General features: G+C 41.5%; 1 protein-coding gene across 1 annotated transcript in view; it reads right to left on the bottom strand.

The window, feature by feature from the left end:
• pcca (propionyl-CoA carboxylase subunit alpha) overlaps positions 1-25,099 on the bottom strand; it is a 437,485-nt gene that overhangs the window by 111,424 nt on the left and 300,962 nt on the right. The window contains exons 20-21 of the mRNA XM_033023091.1: positions 20,630-20,728; positions 6,891-6,944 (exon numbers count right to left, since the gene is read on the bottom strand). Of these exons, the coding sequence (XP_032878982.1) occupies positions 6,891-6,944; positions 20,630-20,728 (153 nt within the window). The remainder of the gene's footprint in view (positions 1-6,890; positions 6,945-20,629; positions 20,729-25,099) is intronic.

Below are 25,099 nucleotides of genomic sequence, written 5' to 3'. Positions count from 1 at the left end.
CAGAATGCAACTGTCCTTCATATTTTGACATTGCCTCTGTTGTGGGGGGGTCAGTTCCCACTTTAGATTTGCCGAACCAGAATGTTCTGGTGCAGTACTGTAAGAATATATATGCGTTGGAATGATATGGTAAAATGAAGCCTCATCTGCTCTCAGGTGGTTAGAAATGATTTCAACACACTGTTTTAAAGAGTAGGAATCTTTTCCTGTCAGCAGGCCAATATTCATCCTTCACTAAATCTTCACTAAATAAACAAATGTTCTGGTCACCAATTCAATGCTGTGTATGGAAACTAGCTGTTTGCAAACAGACTGCTACATTTCTTATGTCATAACAGTGACTGTGAAGTACTTTGAAATGTTCTGATAGGAACATTAAAATTGCTTTTGAGATACATGTTATTTCACACACCAAACACGAAATAAACTTGAATTAATTGTTCAGCAATGGGAACTACGCTTAGCAATGTATAAAACATCTATTGGCTTGTTTGCTTTTTCACTGACTTGAACAGCCCAACACACATTCCTTCTGCCAAGATCAATAACTTGGTCATTTGGAAAACTGCAGAATTCTGTGGCATAGTGCAATGGAGCATTATCTGAAGTTCACACAATTAAAGCAAGCAATCCCACATTACTGAACCCTGTGTTCTACAATACTAAATCTTGTTTACATCCTACAAAACCATAGGCTTCACTCAAATGTCCTGCAGCACTCCAAATCAAGAATGAATCACAGAATCTCCGCGCAGAAGGCAACGATTCAGATCATCAACCTACCCAGTTAATTCCAAACTCTCCAGACTTTCCATAAATTAGGCGTTACTTTATGTGCAATGTGACGAATAAAACTGCATTGTATTGTATTGTATTGTTTTCAATTTCTCTCTATCTACTCCACCAGAACCCACCCTAAGTCTTGTACTTCTCTGCAAAATGTACTGCTCAGAAGAGGGAACAGGCTTTAACTTAATGTTCAGAATAGTATTTTTCTGGATCATTAGAAATGGATGTTAATAAGGTGAAGGGAGACTAGTGATAATCCAATCGTTCCACTCAGAGCACCCTGCTGCTAATGGGGTATTCTGCTGCAACAAGCTCCCTTGTGACCAAAGTCCCAACAACAATTTCTCATCAAATATAGATCAGTTTTCTGAGAAGATTATAGCAATGAGAAACAAAGAGAAAAATCTAACACTTCTGCATAAAATTCAAGGGTAAATTCCACATCCTGCAGTTGCCACGTTCCAACACTCATTTGTTAAACATACCATAATGATTCAGTATTCCTGATTATATTGAACGGTTTATATCAATAAGCTCTTTCAAACTAGCATCATTCATGATATGTAAATGCCATTAAGTAGGATTAAACTACCTCCAGTTAAAAATTCTATTTGAGAACACTCGTGAATAATAAAGGAGCGGTGGCAGAGGATAAGGCACTATCAAATTGCCTCAGGGAGTTGGATCCAAGCCCTGCTCACACCAATGGATGAAAGTCTTGTAACAAATGGCAATTAAAGATGTCAATTGGAATAATTTCTTCTACAACTCTCTGCAGACAACATCTGGTCCACAAAACTGCCCATCGTTTGGCACGTGGCAATGCAATCCACTTGTTCATATCGACAAGAATGATTGTGATAAACACACACACACACACCCAGCCCTCTTCATAATTTAAAACGGAAAATGATCAAAGCCTCATCATTCGGTTCTAAAACTCCCCACAGGGTGCATAAGCACAGTGGGTGTGATAGCAGCGAAAGACACAGGCTCCGACAGGCCAGCTCATGCAAATGACACAGCTGCAAATATCGAGAAATAGCAAAGGTTAAAGAAAGTTTCATGACTGCTTAAGGTGTGCACAATCTTCTCTGTTAGAAGGTTTAAGCATTTTTCAGTAGAGATTGGAGCCCAGGTGGCTGGGTGGCACTTGTCTCTGCACTGGAACATTCTTCTCCGCTCCTGCTTTTTAATCACCTTCTCTCATTTGTTGTGTGAAACTTACTGGGATCCTTTCATTGAAAGTTTTAAAGAAGCACGTTTTATGCTTTGGTGTCTATTTTCCATCTCCTTTCTCAATGAAAGAACCCAAAATTATTTAAAAAAGCTGGGTAAGAGTGGTCTGTGATTTGTTTAGGCAGAACGTTGCTGCTGCATTGTAACACTCAACCTTGAACCTGTTCGGAATCGTGCATGTCATTGCATTACCTCCTTATTATGGTGCCGCTCCTATCCTTTAGCAGCAGGCCTGGCTCGCCAGCCACGGAGCCGGGAAACCTTTCCCCAACAGGTAAGCTGCCGAGCCTGCCCTGCTCGTCCCTGAGAGCCGGAGAGGAGGGTGAAGAGATTCAAGATGGTGGCGACGGCAGATGCAAGGAACAAAGGGCTGGTAAGTAGAACAACGACGGGAGTACATCTCGACGGTGGAGTGGGCCGCTGGAAGCCCTGCATCAGCCCTGGGGCTCAGCTGGATCGGGCACTGCTTCAAGAGAATGAGCGACCCGCAGCCAGCATGGGGCGGTAGTGCAGAGGAGAACACCAATGGCTATGCTTGGCCAGCCTGACCCTGCCACACCAGCGGGACAATAGGCTTTTATGGCCACGTTAAGAACTCTGCACTTATAACAACTTGAAAATGGCGCCAAACCTGGCGATTCTTGTATACTGTATCAGTGTACAATTCCTATGCACTTGTACTTAATCTAAGATGAGCTTATGTACAGTAATACTTTTACTGAACTGTACGTAAAAAACAATTTCACTGTACCTCAGTCCGTGACAATAAAGTACCACTGGACCAGTGAACCATTATTACACTGTTTATATTCTATATGTTTTTCTGCACATCTCATGCTTGCAGCAGCTGCCATTGGTATAACGATAAACTGGGTTATTAGTAAAATGCTGGCTCTACAAGAGCCAGCCTGCAGAACGATGCTTTTAAAATGCCAATCTCAATTTGGAACAGAACCTTAGGTCGTGATGTGCTACACATATTGTATTCATTTGAGAGAAATGTCAACTTGGTTTCATTATTAAGCTGTCAATGTAAATAGGCTATGAGAGTTAATCATGTAAATGAAAATGGTGCGTGACTGCGGTGGGGGGTACCCTTTACGGAATGGGTCAAGTAACATTATAGGACCAGCACAGGAGATACTCGAACCTGCATGCAACTTGCACTTTACCTGACCTAAGACTAGTTGATGCTGTCATTACAGAGAGGAAAGATGTTTCATTCTCCAGCACAATTAGTCCTCAACATAGCAGCAAGGTAGAAGCAAATAAAATAAAACAAACAGGTTTAACAGAAGCAACATGATGTGGCTGTTGTTATTTTATTGTAGCAATTGCAAAATGGACAATGGCATTTACCGCTTATGAAACCAGAATATGCATGGATCTACATTTAAATATGACCACTGTTTAAGATAGGAAATATCAAATATTTTATGGAAGCACTTTTAAACGTGCATTATTTTTCCCATTAGGAGACTTATTAAATAGCGGAACAACATATTTCTGCAAGTTTCACTAAACACTCCATTGAACACATGGAAATATGCAGCACTGAAATTAATCTTATTCCGTCTAAACGGTTGCTACTCATGTTGGGCAATGGAAAATCCTGGAAGCAAATGCTTCAGCTTGAGGAAGATAGTAGATCAATAAATAAACATTCAGGCTATTATGCCAATTCAATGATGCCACACCTGATCACAGACTTCATCAGTTTCTTGCCATGTATTACTCTGAGTTCAACCACTGCCAATCTCCTTCTTAAATATATTCAATGATGGAGCATTTACAATCTCCTGGGATACAGAACTGATGTTCACAATAATATGTGTGAATAAATTTTTCCTCATCTCATTCCCGTGCTTCTTATCCTGAAATTGTACCCCTAACTCCAGACTCTTCAGCCGGAGGGAGTGAAACGACCTCCCCATTTTTACACCGTTGGCTCCTCTTAGAAATTTGTGCATTTCAATTAGTTAACCACTAATTTGTTTCAATTTTGGCAGAGACCCATCCTGCTCAATCTCAGCATCTTCATCGCAAGAATCAATCTAAGATAGACATAAAAAGCTGGAGTAACTCAGCGGGACAGGCAGTATCTCTGGAGAGAAGGAATGGGCGATGTTTCGAATCGAGACCATTCTTCAGATTAGTGTATCTAGGATACAGTCGTCGAACATCCTTCCTGAGGCATGGAAACCAAGACAGTTCTCCAGATGTGGTGTCACCAAAGAGCTGTACAATTGCAGCAACAGACATTCAAAGATGTCAAGAAACAACCATAAAAGTATGTGATCGTGAGATAATATTTAAGAATTTAAATACAAAGTGCTTAATTCAAAAGACTTGCACTGAAATTCTAATTGAGTGAATCATTATATTCCAGATGACACCCTTAGGTTTGACAACACGTAACCAAAAGGCAACTAACTCTGAGGTTTAAATGAACATGGCAAAATGGGAGAATGGGGTGGAGAGGCTGAGCGAATATGGAAACCACTGGCTCCACCTATCTACACGCTCACTCTACAAGTCTAGTCCAGTTCCCTTGAATCTTTGAAGCCATGTGTGAGAGGATAGAAAAATACCAAGTCTGTTCACGTTCAAGTGCAGCAGCAGGCAAAGGGACTGGTTGGCATGGGCAAGTTGGGCCGAAGGGCCTGTTTCCACGCTGTATGACTATGACTATGAATGTAATGTAAAGTGACAAAGGCTTTCAGAATCAAAGATGTGTTGCAGTTCAAGTCTACGAACTTCACGAGTCTCTTAAAAAACCGCTGGAAAAGTAGGTAGTTAAACTCAAAGCAAGTGTTTTATTCGAAGTGCAAGGAGAAAACGGTTGCAAAACGCCAATGGCCTTAAGTCACTGCTGGATGGAAAATGTGGCTGTGATGCTGTGGTTATAGCTGTTACAGTTACAGGAAAACAAGTGGGGAGCAGGACTGATGGGATTGCCCTGAGAACAGGTATAGATTCAATGGGCTGAATGACCTATATTTGTAAGAAAATGTTAAAAAGCATAAGTGAAGAGAGGACAGCTAGGTAACCATTAGAAAAAGTCGCAAAGAGACCAGGATACAAACATGGAAGTGGTATGTCAGCAAGAGGTTCATGTTTTAATGACCTCACAAGAGCAGACAGGTAGGCCACTGTCCCTTCTTCTTCCTGAACACCACTACATAATTATCCCTTTAATAAAATATCTGCTTTCTCAATTAGCATATCTGACATTATTTGTCACCATTTATGCTTGCAAGCAAAGCTACACTACAAAAACAGATTTGGGCATTCACCCTCGAGCTTGTTCCGCCATTCAGTAACACCATGAACTAACTCCATATACCATTATATTTCCCCACATCCCTTAATGCATTTGGTCATCAATAAGCCATCAAACTTTAAAATTAATATGTGATCCAGCTTCAATTACCAATCCTTCTACCTCTTCCTCCAAATTTCTGCTCCTGGTTCATGGACTAGGAGCAGAATTAGGCCATTCAGCCCATAAAGTCTACTCCGCCATTCAATCATGGCCGATCTATTTTTCCCTCTCAACCCCATTCTTCTGCCTTCTCCCCATAAGTCCTGACATGCTTACAAATCAAGGTTATTGACCTATTGGCTGCAGGGAATTATTCCTTCCTATCCACACAATATAGGCCTCTTGATTTTGCACATCTCAATTAAACTTACCATCCATTTCATCCATTCAAACAAGGCCATCCCACACCAGTCTCTCCTATTACCTAAAATGGTTCAACCTTGCCAAAAATTCTCTCATATATTTGACATTTGATAATTAGAACTGCACACAGTGCTAATGTTGTGGCTCTTCCTGCAATTGTACAGTCCTGGTGTAGCTTTCTCATATGTTCTATGCCTCTGCCATTCTGGGCACCCATTACTTCTTAATCAATAATCACTTAATCTCTCTCTCCTGTTACCTTTATGGATCTTTGGATAAGCACCCCAGGACAAGTCAATGCTTGTGTGACAAATTTGGAGATGAAAAGTTAACCCTGTTTCTCTTTCCGCTGATGCTGCCTGATATGCTGAGCGTATATTTAACATTTTCTGCATTTATGCTCTCCATCCCTCTGTATTTTTTAATATCTTATCATTTAATGCCTTGTTTACATTCCCTTGTTCATCATTTATATTTGCTGCGTTTTGCATATCTGACAGGTCTATTGACACCTTCCTGATGATTGAAGATGGCGTGTACAGTAGAAGTTTGAAGTAGAAACATAGAAAATAGGTGCAGGAGTAGGCCATTCGGCCCTTCGAGCCTGCACCGCCATTCAATATGATCATGGCTGATCATCCAACTCAGTATCCTGTACCTGCCTTCTCTCCATACCCCCTGATCCCTTTAGCCACAAGGGCCACATCTAACTCCCGCTTAAATATAGCCAATGAACTGGCCTCAACTACCTTCTGTGACAGAGAATTCCAGAGATTCACCACTCTCTGTGTGAAAAATGTGTTTCTCATCTCGGTCCTAAAAGATTTCCCCTTTATCCTTGAACTGTGACCCCTTGTCCTGGACTTCCCCAACATCGGGAACAATCTTCCTGCATCTAGCCTGTCCAACCCCTTAAGAATTTTGTACGTTTCTATAAGATCCCCCCTCAATCTCCTAAATTCTAGCGAGTACAAGTACTTTAGTATTTTTACACCATAATATTATTGGAATGACCCAACAGCATTTTTCAAGTACCTTCAGCAGAAGGAATGCCGTGGTTCAAGGCACCACACTACTACTTTCACAAGGGGAAATTAGGCAATAAATGCTTGCCACCAGTCACTTCCTGATCCTGAAAAAATGAATAAAAAAATATAGCTGAACTGCTGCCTACCGCTGTCCCAAGGTATTGAATCTTCATATTCCCGGCTGCATCTCGGTGAAGTAACTGGGAAAAAAAATAATAGTTTATCACAATATGCACACTCCAGGAGGGTTAAAATCAATTACTGTTCAGCAAGCCAATTATCAAATAATCCTTTGAGCTAGGCAAAATTAATCTGTTTATATGAGACTGCACTCTATTCTTGTCACAAAACATAGTGACAGTTATACTGAGACATATCCTAAAGCACGTACACAAGAAAATATTAATTACTCCTTATAAGATGAACATCGATATGATAAAATAAATGCAGTGCAGACTGGATTCCCACAGAATAAGTAACAACTTTCAGAGAAAATATTTCACAAGTAAGCCATTTTTACAATATCAGAGAGACACAAACAAAAGATTTGCACATAGTGTTATACAATGCATTTACTAAGGGAATAGTATCTTGACTGAATACAAATCAATAAAAAATTGTTTAATTCAAAATGCTTGAGAGAATCATTTAGCACAAAGGAGGCAAAGCCTGTCCGTGCTCTGTAGCTTTTGGTCATTGACCATCAATGTTTCTGCAGAGTTTTTCCATTTTTATGCAATCAAATCCGCTTCTTGATTATGACTATGACCTTGGAATCTCCTATTAAATGTTCAGCTCCAAGGAAATCAACCCGAGGTCTGATGATGGCAACCTGGCATGCTGATGCTCATTACTGGCCACTGCTAAAAGGAATGGATAAAAGAATTAACTTGTATTTAGGCTGCAGAGAAACGGGATATTAGCATTTCAAGTCCAAGAAGTAGCACTTACAGGTTGCGCAGTGGTGCACCTAGTATAGTCATTGCTTCACAGTGTCAGACTCTTGTTCAATCCTGACCTTGGATTATGTCAGTGTGGAGTTTGCATGTTTTCCCTGTGATCACATGGGTTTTCCCAGTGAATTTCCTCCCAGATTCCAAAGATACACGGGTTGGTAGGTTAATTGGCATTTGTAAATAGTCCCAAGTGTATGGGTGAGGGGTAGTATGTGAATGGAGTTAATGAGAATAAAATGGGATTAATATAGGATTAGTGTAAATGCATGGTTGATGATCAGCAAGGACGCGGTTGGCCAAAGGACCTGTTTCTGTGATGTAGGCTATCTTGTAGAATATCTTTCAATCAGATTTGGGAAGAATAACTTTACCCAGTTCTTCAGTTTAATTTAGTTTAGAGATATAGCATGGGAACAGGCAAATCAGCACACCGAGTCCAAACCAACCAACAAGCACCTATGCACTAGTTCTATCCTTCACACTTGGGACAATATACAGTGCATTCAAAAAGTATTCAGACCCCTTCACTTTTTCCACATTTTGTTACATTACAGCCATTTTTTAAAATGGATTAAATTCTTTTTTTTTAATCATCAATCTACACACAATACCCCAGAATGAAGAAGCGAAACAGGTGTTTAGAAATTTTTGCAAAGTAATTGAAAATAAATAACTGAAATATTACATTTACATAAGTATTCCGACCCTTTGCTATGACACTCAAAATTGAGCTTAGGTTCATCCTGTTTCCATTGATTTTCCTTGAGATGTTTCTACAACTTGATTGGAGTCCACCAGTGGTAAATTAAATTGATTGGACTATGATTTTGAAAGGCACACACCTGTCTATATAAGGTCATCAGTTGACAGTACATGTCAGGGCAAAAACCAAGCCATGAAGATGAAGGAATTGTCCGTGGACCTCAGAGACAGGATTGTGTCGAGACACAGATCTGGCGAAGGGTATAAATCAATTTCTGCAGCATTGCAGGTCTCGAAGAGCACAGTGGCTTCCGTCATTCTTAAATGGAAAACTTGAAACCGCCAGGACTCTTCATAGAGCTGGCCACCTGGCCAAACTGAGCAATCGGGGGAGCAGGGACTTGGTCAGGGAAGTGACCAAGAACCCGATGGTCACTCTGACAGAGCTCCAGAGTTCCTCTGTGGAGATGGGAGAACCTTCCAGAAGGACAACTATATCTGCAGCACTCCACCAATCAGGCCTTTATGGTAGAGTGGCCAGACGGAAGCCACTCCTCAGTAAAAGGCACATGACAGCCCGCTTGGAGTTTTCCAAAAGGCATGAGAAACAAGATTCTCTGGTCTGATGAAACCAAGATTGAACTCTTCGGCCTGAATGCCAAGTGTCACGTCTGGAGGAAATCAGGCACCGCTCAACACCTGGCCAATACCATACCTACGGTGAAGCATGGTGGTGGCAGCTTCATGCTGTGGGGATGTTTTTCAGTGGCAGGAACTGGGAGACTAATCAGCATCGAAGGAAAGATGAACGGAGCAAAGTACAGAGAGATCCTTGATGAAAACCTGCTCCAGAGCGTTCTGGACCTTAGACTGGGGCAGAGGTTCACCTTCCAACAGGACAATGACCCTAAGCACACAGCCAAGACAACGCAGGAGTGGCTTCATGACAAGTCTATGAATGTCCTTGAGTGGCCCAGCCAGAGCCCGGACTTGAACCCGATCGAACATCTCTGGAGGGACCTGAAAATAGCTGTGCATCGACGCTCCCCATCCAACCTGACAGAGCTTGAGAGGATCTGCAGAGAAGAATGGCCGAAATTACCCAAATACAGGTGTGCCAAGTATGTAGCATCATACCCAAGAAGACTTGGGGCTGTAATCGCTGCCAAAGGTGCCTCAACAAAGTACTGAGTAAAGGGTCTGAATACTTATGTCAATGTGATATTTCAGTTATTTCATTTTAATTACTTTGCAAAAATTTCTAAACATCTGTTTTTGCTTTTTTATTATGGGGTATTGTGTGTAGATTGATGATAAAAAAATGAATTTAATAAATTTTAGAATAAGGCTGTAACGTAAAACAAAATATGGAAAAGGTGAAGGGGTCTGAATACTTTCTGAATGCACTGTACAAAAGCCAATTAACCTACAAACCTGAATGCCTTTGGAGTGTGGGAGGAATCCGGAGCACCAGGAGAAAACCCACGCGGTCACAGGGAAAATGTATAAACTCCTTACAGACAGCAACTGTGGTCAGGATTGAATCCGGGTCTCCGGCGTTGTAAGGCTCCACTGTGCTACCACTTGAAAAATTATTAACTTAAAATTTCACATTTCTTGCCATTTCCGTGTTTATTGCAAAATTGACACCATCAATAGTAATTTGGTTTTGCATTCAATCAATGTATTTTATAATCCAAAAATCTCCTAAAGTCCACCAAAATCAATGAAAACGATAGATAGATAGATAGATAGATCCTTTATTGTCATTCAGACCTTTCGGTCTGAACGAAATTATGTTGCCTGCAGTCATACACAGAATCAATAATAACAAAACATACAATAAACACAAATTAAACATCCACCACAGTGAGTTCACCAAGCACATCCTCACTGTGATGGAGGCAAAGTCTTAGTCTGCAACAGTAATGCTGTAACACAATGAGTGCAGAGTTCCATTAAAAACATTACAACAGTGACAAGGCAATCTATATTGATTCGTGTTAGTTGAAGCGATGTATTGGCCAGAACAGCAGGGAAATCTCCCTCACTCATCTTCCAAGAGTGCTGTGGAATCTTTAATATCACTCGAGATGCCAAACAGGGACTTCACTTTATCTCATCTTAAAGATGGCGCCGCTGGAAAAGCAGCACTCCTCAAGCATGTACAAGATCTGGTTGGATTGTGGTCCAGAATATTATTCTCTGTTTGCCTGGATGAGTGTAACTCCTGTATCTGTACACCGTAGACAACTCGATTGTAATCACGTACAGTCTTTATGCTGACTGGATAGCACGCAACAAAAAAGCTTTTCACTGTACCTTGGTACACGTGACAATAATGCAGAAAGGATGATTCACTTTTAATAGGCGCCCTCACTCACTTTTGCCTTCCTGTAGAGAAATTCTTTATTTTCACCTAGCTCTTTCCCGGAGTAACATATCTCAGTAAAGTGGTGAAATTCTGAAGCATTACATGCTGCACCATAATGCCCCCTCTACTCGGCCCTTTCATTTAAGGGGCTGATAGTACAGGTGCACAACCTTTTATCCGAAAGCCTTGGGACCAGACACATTTCGGATATCGGACATTTTCGGGTTTCGGAATGGAAGATTTTTAGCGTAGATTAGGTAGGTAGCGCTGGCGGCTTGGAAAGACTGGAGCGGCTGCCTCCTCCCCGGAGACCGGGGAATCATTGCTTAAATGTTAGTCAGTTAGTTTGGAGGGATTTTATGTGGTGGGGGTGAAGGGGGGGACTTTAATTCTTAGTCCCCTGCCTGGTCAGAGAGGCGGGGAGCGGGCAATGCCTTTCCGGGTCGCCGTGCAGTACTGTGCCGCGGCTCCCACATCACAGAGCTGGGGCTGCGGGTGTCTGGTCGCGCTGGATTTGGATTTGTAGCGCCGCGCAGCTAGGGGTAGAGTTCGCCGTGGTCGGAGCTACAACCGGCGCCGCCCGTAGCTGGACCACCGCAGCCCGGATTGCTGTGGGCCGCCGACTCCCAACATCGTGGAGCTGCCGTGGTCCGGCCACGGGCGGCGCCGGTTGTAGCTCCGACCACGGCGAACTCTACCCCTGGCTGCGCGGCGCTACAAATCCAAATCCAGCGCAGCCGGCTACAGCCCCAGCTCCACGATGTTGGGAGCCGCGGCACAGCGGTCCGGAGCTTACTGCACGGCGACCCGGTAAGGCATTGCCCGCTCCCCGCTTCACCGACCAGGTAGGGGACTAAGAATTAAAGTTCCCCCCAAAAGCCCACCAAACTAACTGACTAACATTTAAGCAATGATTTACAATGATTCCTACCCTCCCGCGCAATATACACTCACCCAATATACTCTCACCTTCTCTTTTATGAATGGGGATTTAGTTCCCCTTTGTTGGAGGACCGACCGGAGGTTCCGCTGTCACCTCTGCGGGCCGCCCTCGGTGAACGTTTTCAAGGACCTTTCTTCAAGGACCAAAAAAATGTCCGCTATTCGGAGGTTTTCGTTATTTGGATCTTCGGATAAAAGGTTGTGCACCTGTACAGACAAAGCATTTCATCTGATGGCGGGATTCCAAAGCAAGAGGTAAGATCTTTACAAGGTGTGCATAGGTGATGTTAGGAAGCTCTTCCTCACACGTGTGATGTTGAGAATCTGAAACTATTACCTCAAAAACACCTGATCTTGGGGGTTAACAGAAAATTCAGATTCCATTTCTGTTGGGTATGGGGTTTATGGTTATAGAACCAGGAAGGACAGGTGGAACTAAAAACAGATCAGCTAAGGTCCAATCTAACGCTGTAAAATTGCTCTGGGCAGAATGGTCTCCTGCTGTTCCTCTGTGAGACAGTGATTTTCTGGGGTTAATCCCACACAGCCCCAAAGTGTTATTGCCGACCTCAAATGGCAATTTGTCCTTCATTTGTCATCATTCATCTCATTCTATGTCTTCGGATAGACCTCATCTTTTACTGGAAGGCATCAGGTCCCCATCAAAAAATCGGTAACATTCCTTTCCATCCCTTGCCCACCCCTCCATCTTAATACATGCTTGTTTTCCCACTTCTCGTAAATCTGAAGTGTGAACCGTTTCTCTCTCCACAGATGCTGCCTGACCTAACAAGTATTTCTAGCATTGTCTGTTTTATTTCAGATTTCCAGCACCTTCATTTTTTTTTGATTTTCATGAACCATGAGATAGCTTCAATCATCTACAGTCTAGCCGCCACTGGTCTAAAAGGTTGCTGGTATCCAAGTGAGAAACATAAAAAGTTGTATTTTTTAAATTCCTGCAATACAACCCTAAACTTTAACGAAATATTAGTTCTGGTGCTTGGCCACCACGAGACTCGTGCATTAATGTTCATAATAGGAGGAAAAATAGAAAATAACATCACAAATGTTAAAAGGAAAAAAGGAATACTGGAAGCTTGGAGATGTGTGTGTATGCGCATGTATGTATGCGTGTCAGCGTTTCCGTACATGGCCATGTGTGCGCAACTGTATTTGTGTGTCTGCATGTGCATCTACGCATGTGAATGTTCATGCATTTAAGCATGTGTGTTTTTTTCATCAGTGTGGCGGAAAGTGAGTTACAGATTGTGGGAGAGAAAATGCGAAAAGAATGATTGAAAACAGAGCAATTGACCACTGTGCACAACATGTTTAACATTCGCTTCTTGCTGTATGTTGTTTTAATCTTACTGAGGTCAGAGGGAGATTTGACCTAACATGTCCAGGTAGCTGTTGACTGGGATACTTTGGTATTTGCACTGATGCCTTATAAATTATGTCAATTGTTTTGCAAGATAAGAGCTGTGGATCCCTGTACTATTAGGTTGAAAACCACCTAAAGACAAACTGGCTTTATACAACGCTGTGAGGTGCCTCAGAGAAGATCCAGCACAAGAAAACCGGGATGAGAAGAAACGTTGGAACTGCTCTGCAATAGAAAGGAAAAAGGGAATCCGGCCAAGGGGAATACCCCTTAGTTTGCTAAAAAATAGATTTTACTTTGAATAGTTAACATCTTGATAGAATGACACCCAGATACTAACCCACAGCATGAGGTCTTCAGTTCTTGCAACAAGAATGAATTAAATAAATTCATTAATTCATCACATAAACATGAAATGTCCCCATTTGATTTCACTGCCCGACAAGGTTACCTCGAATAAAGAAGGTTTCACGTGACACTGCACACATCTTTGGCCCTCCAAAATTAGTTCCACTTTCTTGGGTATCAATAACCTATTCAGCAAAATGCATTAAGGCTACAATCAGCAGGATAGTTACCAGTGCCACGATGAGCAAAGATAGGAAGGGATTAAACAAAAACGAAACAAGGATCCCATTCATACAGCAGTATACCTAATATTCCTCTATGTTCCAGGCAAAGACTGTTTCAAATGTTGGGGCAAATTAAATTGTAGGTTGTTCGGGAAACCTTATTCTAAATGAGATAATTATACATAATATGATCTCTTCCATTCTTCCCTTCCCACTTCAGCTCTACTTGTTTTGGGGGGAAAAGAATTCTTTAGTTTATTCAGTCTCTGACACAAAGAATTTACGACTCTGCCAGACAATGACATTTATTTTAAAGTCACACTTTAATGGCCTGTTACACCCTTCCCCACAATTTTGGAAACTTAAACAGTGAACAGCTAATCATGCATGCTGGTATAGGTCCAAGTTTCATCCCCAGCATGTGTTGGGTTAGATCATTCATATTCAAACAATGGCTGTGGTCCGTGGGTGCATTGTTGCTTGGATGGCAAAAAGAAAATACAAGTAGTCGAAGAAGCTTTGCTTAAATTATCAAAAGTAATCTTGGGACAAAGGGAGGAGAGAGGGGAGGCTTGAGAAAGAGACAGAGGGAGAGATGGGGACGAGGGGGGGAAAGGGAAACAGGGCCAAGATGATAGTAGGGTTTATGGGAGTGAGGGGACAGCAAGGAGAGGAAGCAGTTAAGGAGAGGAGGAGGGGCAGAAGAAGAGAACATGAAACAAACCAAAAGAAATGGAGCAGGAGTAAATAGTTCTCATTTTGCCAAGAGCCAATATCGTCTCAGGACCAACCCTGTGAATTATCTTTCACGTTTTCAATATGATGCCCTCCTATTCATCAAAATTCTATTGGGTTTGTGTTTAACTTGTTCAATATTTTTCTTACAAATCAACCAATTCAACCTGGTGAACCTTTTCTGGACTCCCTTTAATGCGTATATATCTCCTTTAGCGAGAACAAAATGTACCCAGACCACCAGCTGTGAAATCATCAATTTCCTAAACCGAACCATATAACCATATGACAATTACAGCACAGAAACAGGCCATCTCGGCCTTTCTAGCCCGTGCCGAACACTTACTCTCATCTAGTCGCATCTATCTGCACTCAGACCATAACCCTCCATTCCTTTCCCATCAATATAACTATCCAATTTCATTTTAAATGATAAAATCGAACCTGCCTCCACCACTTCCACTGGAAGCTTATTCCACACAGCTACCACTCTCTGAGTAAAGAAGTTCCCCCTCATGTTACCCCTAAACTTTTGTCCCTACATTCTCAAATCATGTCCTTGTTTGAATCTTCCCTACTCTCAATGGAAAAAGCTTATCCACATCAACTCTGTCTATCCCTCTCATAATTTTAAAGACCTCTATCAAGTCCCCCCTTAACCTTCTGCGCTCCAAAGAATAAAGACCGATCTTGTTCAACCTTTCTCTGTAACTTAGGTGCTGAAACCCAGGCAACATTCTAGTAAATCTCCTCTGTACTTTCTCTATTTTGTTGACATCTTTCCTTTAATTTGGCGACCAAAATTGTACACCAAACTCCAGAATTGGCCTCACCAATGCCTTGTACAATTTTAACATTACAACCCAACTTCTATACTCAATGCTCTGATTTATAAAGGCCAGCACACCAAAAGCTTTCCTTACCACCCTATCTACATGAGATTCCACCTTCAGGGAACTATGCACAGTTATTCCTAGATCCCTCTGTTCAATTGCATTCCTCAATTCTCCACCATTTACCATGTACGTCCTATTTTGATTTGTCCTGCCAAGATGTAGCACCTCACACTTATCAGCATTAAACTCGATCTGCCATCTTTCAGCCCACTCTTCCAACTGGCATAAATCTCTCTGTAGACTTTGAAAATCTACTTCATTATCCACACCACCACCTATCTTAGTATCATCTGCATACTTACTAATCCAATTTACCACACCATCATCCAGATCATTGATGTATATGACAAACAACAATGGACCCAACACAGATCCCTGAGGCACCCCACTAGTCATCGGCCTCCAACCTGACAAACAGTTATCCACCGTTACTCTCTGATATCTCCCATTCAGCCACTGTTGAATCAATCAAAGGTTCAAAGGTTCAAAGGTTGATTTATTGTCACATACACCTAGATGTAGTGAAATTCCTTTTGTACAATCTTGCTACTCCATCATTAATACCCAACAATTGAACCTTCTTAACCAACCTTCCATGTGGAACCTTGTCAAAGGCCTTACTGAAGTCCATATAGACAACATCCACCACTTTACCCTCATCAATTTCCCTAGTAACCTCTTCAAAAAAAGTGGCAAGGGAAGGAACGGGATGAATAAGGGAAGGAAATGGTGGAGAGTTAAGGTGGTGGGGGTGGAGATTAGGTGGAAGGATGTGTGAGATGATATGAGTTGCAGAAGAAAATGGAAGTGAGGAAACAATGTTGGACATGGAATTGGAGTTTGTGGCAGGAGAGGGGGAGCAAAGGAAGGCAATGGGAGAGACTGAATAGCTAGGAAGGAAAGGGAGAGAGTGGAGCATTGGGAAGGAGGGAGAAATGGGAAAGAGGAGCGAAATGGGAAAAGGGGGAAACGGAAAAGAGGGTAGATTTTAAGATGCAAAGAAAGGGGATGGGTGATGAGAACAAAATGGATGTGATAGCATGAACTGTTCAGAATAAGATCTGCAAGTTGATGGCAGCTTTAGAGGGCTATTTTTAAATTAACTGGCAGGAAATCCACAAGGTAGAGAGGAATTCTGGCTGGAATTCTGACAGTATTCCCTGTGCAACTTTGACAATACTTCCCCGATAAGTTTGAAATCTATTATTGTGCTGGTAAAGCAAACAACGAGAGAAACAAGGAACTGCAGAAGCTTATTTACGAAGAAAGACACAACGTGCTCCAGTAACACAGCGTGTCAGACAGCATCTTTCATGGATTGGTGACGTTTCAGCTTGGGACCCTTCTTCAGTCCAAAACATCACCTATCCATTCTCCAGAGATGCTGCCTGACCCACTGAGTTATTCCAGCACTTTTCAAAGCAAACAAAGAGCATTCTCAAAATTCCATAAAAAACAAAGCACATTTAGTATATTCTTGAGGATAACTACTAGGCTATTTCAGAGCAATCTCTTCAAAATAATGGGATAATTTTAAACCTATCACTATAATTCCTGCATTTTGCCCTGCTTCCAGGTGAGACAGAGGTTGACGCGCACCTCCTCTAACCACATCTACTGCATCCAATGTTCCTGATCTTGCCTTGCTTCCTGAACACAGGCAAGACCAAGTGTAGACTAGGCAAAACCCCTCCCTCGCCTGTGTTCATCGATTACCTGCCACGTTTGTCCTGCCCCATTCCTCTTCAAGATTTATTTCACCTCCACACCCCCTAAAATCACGGAAGAAAGGTCCCGAGCCAAAACGTCGCCTGTCCATGTTCTCCAGGGATGCAGCCTGACCTGACTTACTCCAGCATTTTATGTCTTTTTTTCCATAAACTAACATCTGCAGTTCCTTATTCCTGCATTTTAATGTTTTCCTTCTGGTATTAGCCTCTTCCATGTCAAAATAGAACAAATATTTTGTGAAGATTAATTTACTTTTCCTCTTTATACTGTCTGACCAGCTAAACATTTGCAGTTTTATTACAAACATTTTGTATGAGAGTCCTCTAGTCGCCTAGCATCAAAAATCAAATCTAATACATATCTCTCGTGGGAAGATGGTTTACCGGCTAGTTGTTTGATCAGCATGGATTTGAGCCGTCTCTGGATGGATAACAGCTTATGAACCAATCAAGCATAGGACAATGAGAAACAAGCTGTGTGACAGCACTTGCATCATTCAGGAAGCAGAGTTTGGACAAATGCCAATAGTGAATAGAAATAATTTAAAATATGAAAGGGAGAAAGCTCTCCCATTGTATTGAAAGTTTCTGAATCATGGAGGACTGATGTTTGGCCTTCCGCAAGTTAAAGGATTCACTGGGGTACACATGGGAAAAGTATTTGCTCTGATGTGAACTGAGGTAGAGGTTGAGATATGAACAAGCTGGCATAAAATTCAAGCATGGCGAATCTTAAATGGTCAGGAAGCTCCTGCTCACACAGGGCAGTGGAAGTGTGCAAATCAGGAGCTATTTGCCCCCCTCCCCCCAAAGAAAAAGCGATGCTGCAGATTGACCGAAAAGCATTTTACATGCGAATCAGATTTTTGTTTTGGTAAAAATCTTAAAGGTTGTGGTATTAAGACAATGGACAGAATCAATGTGCAGATTCAAAAACAATGTAAAAGGGTGCAACAACCTTTGAAACATAGAAAATAGGTGGAGGAGGCCATTTGGCCCTTCGAGCCTGTACCGCCATTCATTATGATCATGAATGAAAGACCAAATACCTTCTGCGAGGCACTGAGTGATCGAATTTTCCAATGTTTGAAAGTCGATAAGTAATGGTGCATTCTTGGCTCCCCCTTAGTGCTGTTTCACAGAACCATCTTAATGTTCTTTAGCAACGTAGTTTTAGGTGGTGATATTAGTAAACGACGTGCACGGAATAGAGAAATATGGTTTGTGGTTCATGTGCAGGCAGATGACATTAGTTTAATATGGTATCATGATTGGCACACATATCATGGGGAAAGGGCTCTGTTCTTGCACTATACTGTTCTATGCTCTATGGTAGCTGCAATACAGTGCCCTCCATAATGTTTGGGACAAAGACCCGTCATTTATTTATTTGCCTCTGTACTCCACGATTTGAAATTTGTAATAGAAAAAAAAATCACATGTGGTTAAAGTGCACATTGTCATATTTTATTAAAGGCCAATTTTATACATTTTGTTTTCATCATGTCGAAATTACAAGCACGGTAAGTCCCCCATTTGTTTCCAATCAACAGTTTGAACTTCTCTCTTGAACTGTGCAATGCTAAAATCCCAATGGTGAACAGCTGATGTAAAATGAGATTGAAGCATGAAGCTCCCCTTCTATCTCTGTCAATATCATCTTCAAAAAAAAACTATTCCGGTACCCAGAGATTGTGCCTTTGAGGAAGACAAAGAATATCCTGAATGACTTTGGACAACCTTGCCTCTCGGGATCATTCTACCTTCCCTTGCAATTTCAAAACTGGAGAAGGCATTGGAGGAGATGCTACTTTGAGCTGCATCATAGGAACAACAAAACAAAACGGTACAAGAGCATCGTAACCCTGGCTCTCCAGAGTGCAAAAGACTGCAACAGCAACACAAAGAACCACAACAGAAAGTGATATCAGATAAATTCCTCTGCCATTTTAAAACTTACTATGATCTTCTGTCCTCTCATTAAAAATCATAACAACTCCCTGGAACATCAAAGGTACGGTGGCTCTAAAAGGCTGCTTATTTTCATGCACCACCACTTGCACACAGATGGCGAAGCAATGGGAAACTAGCTTTGTTAATAGTGCGAAGGCAAGTTGTTAATATGAGGATTCACTCAATGTCTTGTCCAGAAGCTTTCTTCTTCAACACTGCCAAAAAAAATGAATTGTTTATCTTAATGCTGGTTTTGGTGATATGCAAATGATTGCCACATCCTCATACAACAACAGACCCGATTGTCTGGAGGGGGTGAAGAGGAAATTCATCAACATTCATTCATCAACGTTTCATTTCGGTAATAGATAAGGACTTACTTGGTCGGCACAGTCAAGGTGAGCCGAAAGGCCTATTTCTATGCTGTATGATTCCATTATTCCATGCTTGCTAATTTCGGAAAGGCTATTTTTATGTGAGCCTGTGGCTGCCTGCACTCTTTCCCAAGGTTATTTGTTTACTATCCTCCATAAAACAGTTAATATACAACAAGATAAACTATGCCACTAGCACAGTTTAACTTCCTAGACTATTACATCATGGATGACTATAATTAAACTGCAACTTCTGAATTTTCCATCGGTTGGCTCTGACCAATAAACAGGCTAATTGTAACTATTTGCAGAATTTGTTTTTTTAGTATCTTGACATAATTAATTATTTCACCAAACTATTGAGATCATTTTCCATTAAGAAAAAAATTAAATGAGTTTTTGATCGGACTGCCAAATAATGTATGGCTACATTCAAGGTCCTGATGTCAGTGAAGTCACAGAGATCCTTTATTGCAAGACATATTTTTAAAACCACATCAGTGGAACAACAGTATGGTGCTGCATTTCATGCTGTGTTAGGAAACCAAGTATTAGCAAACCCTGAGTTAAAGGATCATTTCTCTCTGGCATTGCCTGAGCATTGAATGCCCTTGTCAATTTTCCAACATATGAATCATATATCCACCATACATAGCAAAAAAAAAAGGCAAGAGTATTGCTAGCTGTGTTACATATTTTCTGGACAAACCAAAATTTTAATAGAAACTTTTTGCAAAGAGGGATACAATTGTAGGTTTAATATGGTTTGCATTTTCCTAATCACCTAATGTATGTACATGCCTGCAAATCTTTAAAAATAAGAATTAAGAAAGTTTTAATCGTTTCATTTGCAACCTTAAGATGCTCTAAAGAGCATCTCTGTCAATGTACTTCTGAAATGTAGTCACTGTTATAATGCAGGAACGACAGCAGCCAATATGAGCATAGGGAGCTTCAACAAATAACTGGATAACCTTTTCTTGAGCGTTTGTCAAGGAATAAATATTAGGCAGGATAGTTTATGACCACAATAACCACACGTTTTTAAGTATTAAAATATATCTTAGTTACTATATTAAGATGATTATGAACATTATTGGTTTATAATCAGGACTCAGTGGCAATTGAAATTCACTGCAACACACATTCTTTAGTCACCTCAAAATCAAATCCAGAGCAGCCAATATCAACAGTAGTTCAAGTGGAATACTCATTTTTTAAAACAAACATGCCAGTTAAGTGAACAGGGATTAAATAAATATACCTGAATGGTCCTTGGGGTTCCATCAATGGTGATGGGCAACAAAGGTGAAGCTAGGTTCCATTCACTGGTCACACTTAGTGTCTTTCCATCAACCTCCACCTGTTGTGACACAAATAAGACTGTTACAGCGAAGACAGACAGGAAACAGATCTCAAGTCCGCAACTGTGAACAAAGCAGTAGCCATTTTAAACAGATGGTAACCCAACAGCCTGTCATGTTTATTGCTTCTGCCATAAAAGACAGGGCCCAACAACATAGTCCTGAAATTATCCCCAGGGACCAGCAATGGACCTTGGAACAGCTGCCTCTGGTTACGAAGGTTTCAAGCAATTTAAAGTAAGTAACAAATAGGCATCCGACTTTTACACCTACCCTGAAACGTTACATTTACTGCAATTTAACAAGTGCTGAATGTGAATTCCTGTGACACACTTCAACCTGCACATTAGGGCTTGCGTATCATAATTCAGTCCCCAAAGGACTGCAAACGCATTTCTTCACTGCATTAATAATTACAACATAATTAACATTTTCATTTTTGTCATGCAAAACATTTTCTGCACATTTTGTTCTCTTGGACACAAAAACTCTGCTGCCATTCAAATGTAGCAACATTTTCTTGAAACTTTTTCTCATTGAAGACTCTCTGGGGGAAAAAACTTGTTTTGTTGAAGTTGACACAGTGGTGCAGCAGGCAGATCCAGGTTTAATACTGACCATGGGTGCTGTCTTTCTCTGTGGGGTTTCCATGTTCTCCCTGGGAGCTCTGGTTTCCTCCCATAAACCAAAAATTAGCAGATAGGTTAATCGACTGCTATAAATTACCCCTTTAGTGCAAGTAAGCAGCAAAAAAAACTAAAGGAGAGTTGATGGACCTGTGCGAGAGAATAAGTTGCAGGGAGGCAGGAAAATAAGGAAGGGGAATAGGGCTGAGAGGATTGCTCTGCTAGCATACACCTGATGGGCTGAGTGGCCTCATGCTGTGTAATAATAACAATAACTGTAATATTGAGAATATAAACATTGTAGTTCCCATAAACATTCAGCATTTCATCGTAAAATTTTACAACCGTACACAAGGAACAGGACAAATTAATTACTTATATTTTGAAATCTGTTGAGGTTTAATACAAGCTGATGCTGGCATGGAGAACAAACCTTTGCTTAACTTATTTCGCTCATGGGATTGCTGGCTCTCCCTCCACCCTCTCCTCACTGGAGCCAAGTTCCACAAGGGGAAGCTGCCTTCTAATACCTCAAAGTCTCCAATTATACATGCAAGCGTTCACAATGAGATCTGTGTGAATATTTCATATCAAATTTAATTAAGCTTATAGCCAGCAGACAGTTCTGGGCTCTTGCAGGTGTGGAAAACCTTACAGCTACCTGGAGACAATTTTCCTTTTCATCTCACTGACTGCAAAATAGAATGGATTTATCCATTGCTTTTCATCGATAAGACACACCATCTACAGAGCTCCATTAAAACCGCAAAGCAATAGTGATATATCGGACTGGAGAATTCCAATGCTCACAATCCAAGATGAAATAAAGATAGTAATGACAGGAAGAGAACCCACCTTTCCATTGTTTTCTCCCAGGAATTACATAATTCTGAATGTGGGAAACATTGCTGGCACTGTGCACTGCAAGGTCCCAAATGCACCAATGTCATAATCTGCTTGACTGGGCTTATATTTACTGGAATTTAGAAGGATGAGAGGGTATCTCATAGAAACAAATACAATTATTAAGGGATTGGACGGGCTAGATGCAGGAAAAATGTTCCCAATGTTGGGGGAGTCCAGAACCAGGCATCACAGTTTAAGAATGAGGGGCAGACCATTTAGGACTGAGATAAGAAAAAAAATTTCACCCAGAGAGTTTGTGAATCTGTGGAATTCTCTGCCTCAGAAGACAGTGGAGGCCAATTTACTGGATGTTTTCAAGAGACAGTTAAATTTAGCTCTTGGGGCTAAAGATAATCAGCCATGATCATATTGAATGGCGGTGCCGGATCGAAGGGCCGAATGGCCTACTCCTGCACCTATTTTTCTATGTTTCTATGCTCATGTAATGTTAAAATAATTTGATTCTCACTAATTCAAACTTTCAACTTATAACTATTTCCTGACATTATTATAATTTTTCTCCCTGGGTTGCAGGGTTTAAATAGGATTGGGCTAACTTACACGGCAACAATATGTGAACAACAGGTTTCTCCAGAATGGGAATCATGCATTCATTAATAACCTCCTCCGCCAACACTTGTTTCAATTTAAATACATTTTCGGGATGTAGGAGTCTACATTTAGTGAGTCAGTTGGGTTTTTATGGCAATCTGGCAGCTTCATCATCACTTTAACTGAAGAAGGGTCTCGACCCGAAACGTCACCTATTGCCTCGCTCCATAGATGCTACCTCACCCGCTGAGTTTCTCCAGCATTTTTGTCTACCTTCTATTTTTCCTGGGGTCATACAGCACAGGCACGAGCCCTTTGGTGCACCATGTCACTGGAGTTGAGAAGGATGAGGGGGATCTTATAGAAACATATACAATTATAAAAGGACTGGACAAGCTAGATGCAGGAAAAATGTTCCCAATGTTGGGCGAGTCCAGAACCAGGGGCCACAGTCTTAGAATAAAAGGGAGGTCATTTAAGACAGGTGAGAAAAAACTTTTTCACCCAGAGTTGTGAATTTATGGAATTCCCTGCCACAGAGGGCAGTGGAGGTCAAATCACTGGATGGATTTAAGAGAGAGTTCGATAGAGCTCTAGGGGCTAGTGGAGCCAAGGGATATGGGGAGAAGGCAGGCACGGGTTATTGAAAGGGGCGATCAGCCATGCTCACAATGAATGGCGGTGCTGGCTCGAAGGGCCGAATGGCCTCCTCCTGCACCTATTTTCTATGTTTCTATGTTTCATGTTCTTGCCAACTATCAAATACCCATCTGCACTCATTCTACGAACCAGTGCTCAATCTATTGCTCTCTATGCATGGCGATTCAAGTCTTGCCTGGATTATTCTTCAATGCCGAGAGAATTTCTGCTTCCATCACCCACTCAGACAATATATTCCTGACGCCAACAATGTTCTAGATGTAAATATTCATCCTCAGGTCCTCTCTCAGCCTCTTTCTCATTATCCTAAACTTATGTCCTCCAATTCTGACACCGCCTCATGGGAAGAAGTTCCCTACTATCCATACTCTTTTTAACTTCGATTAGATTCCACCTAACATAGAAACATAGAAACATAGAAATTAGATGCAGGAGTAGGCCATTCGGCCCTTCGAGCCTGCACCGCCATTCAATATGATCATGGCTGATCATCCAACTCAGTATCCCGTACCTGCCTTCTCTCCATACCCTCTGATCCCCTTAGCCACAAGGGCCACATCTAACTCCCTCTTAAATATAGCCAATGAACTGGCCTCGACTACCCTCTGTGGCAGGGAGTTCCAGAGATTCACCACTCTCTGTGTGAAAAAAGTTCTTCTCATCTCGGTTTTAAAGGATTTCCCCCTTATCCTTAAGCTGTGACCCCTTGTCCTGGACTTCCCCAACATCGGGAGCAATCTTCCTGCATCTAGCCTGTCCAACCCCTAAACCTACTTTGCTCCTAAAACTCAGCTTTGCAGTCTCTCCTCCCAATTGAAATCTCCAAAGTAAATACTGGCATGGACCACTCATCCTGTTTTTTCGTCGGTTGTACAATCCTGGATGGATTGGAGCCCCCTAAAGGATAGGGAATGAGTCAGGAGATCATAGGTTTAAAATGGATGAATTTGCAAAAACTCAACCCCAAATCTGTACTGGAATGTGCCAAAGTGCCATTAATTTAGCCAGAGGGTAGAGAATCTGTGGAATTCATTGCCGCAAATGCTGGTGGTGGCCAAGTCCAGTTTAGAGATACAGTGTGGAAAAAGGCCTTTTGCTCCACTAAGTCTACACCAACCATCGATGACCCGCCCACTAGATCTGTGTTGAACCCAGTTTTGCGACATAATCGAGGAACAACTTACAGAAGCCGTACGGAGAAAACCCACGCAGTTACGGGGAGAACGTACAAACTATGTACAGACAGCACCCGCAGTCAGGATCGATCCTGGGTCCCTGGCACTGTAAGGCAGCAACATGCTGCACTTTTGAGGTTATTCTTTTAAGGTTATTCCTCACTCAAAGGCTTGCCAAAAAGATGCCACTATGACAACTGAGCCATATTCACATATTTGTGACTACAGAATGAGAAGAAACTAACATTTAAATCCAGCTCCATTCCCTGACAACATGGGGAGCAGAACTAGTCCATTCAACCATCTTAGACCATTCAGTTATTCAAGAATTTATCAAATTACTGAGTCCAATTTCTTCTGGTCTTCATGTCCAAACATCCATCGTGAATAAACCCATTAGCTGAGCATCCACAGCCCACTGGGATAGAAAACTCCAAAAACTCTCAATATT

Source organism: Amblyraja radiata, chromosome 6 (assembly GCF_010909765.2).
Source record: "Amblyraja radiata isolate CabotCenter1 chromosome 6, sAmbRad1.1.pri, whole genome shotgun sequence".
Taxonomy (NCBI): Eukaryota; Metazoa; Chordata; class Chondrichthyes; order Rajiformes; family Rajidae; genus Amblyraja; species Amblyraja radiata.
Note: the sequence above shows the minus strand (reverse complement) of the source record. Positions and strands in the feature narration are given on the sequence as shown.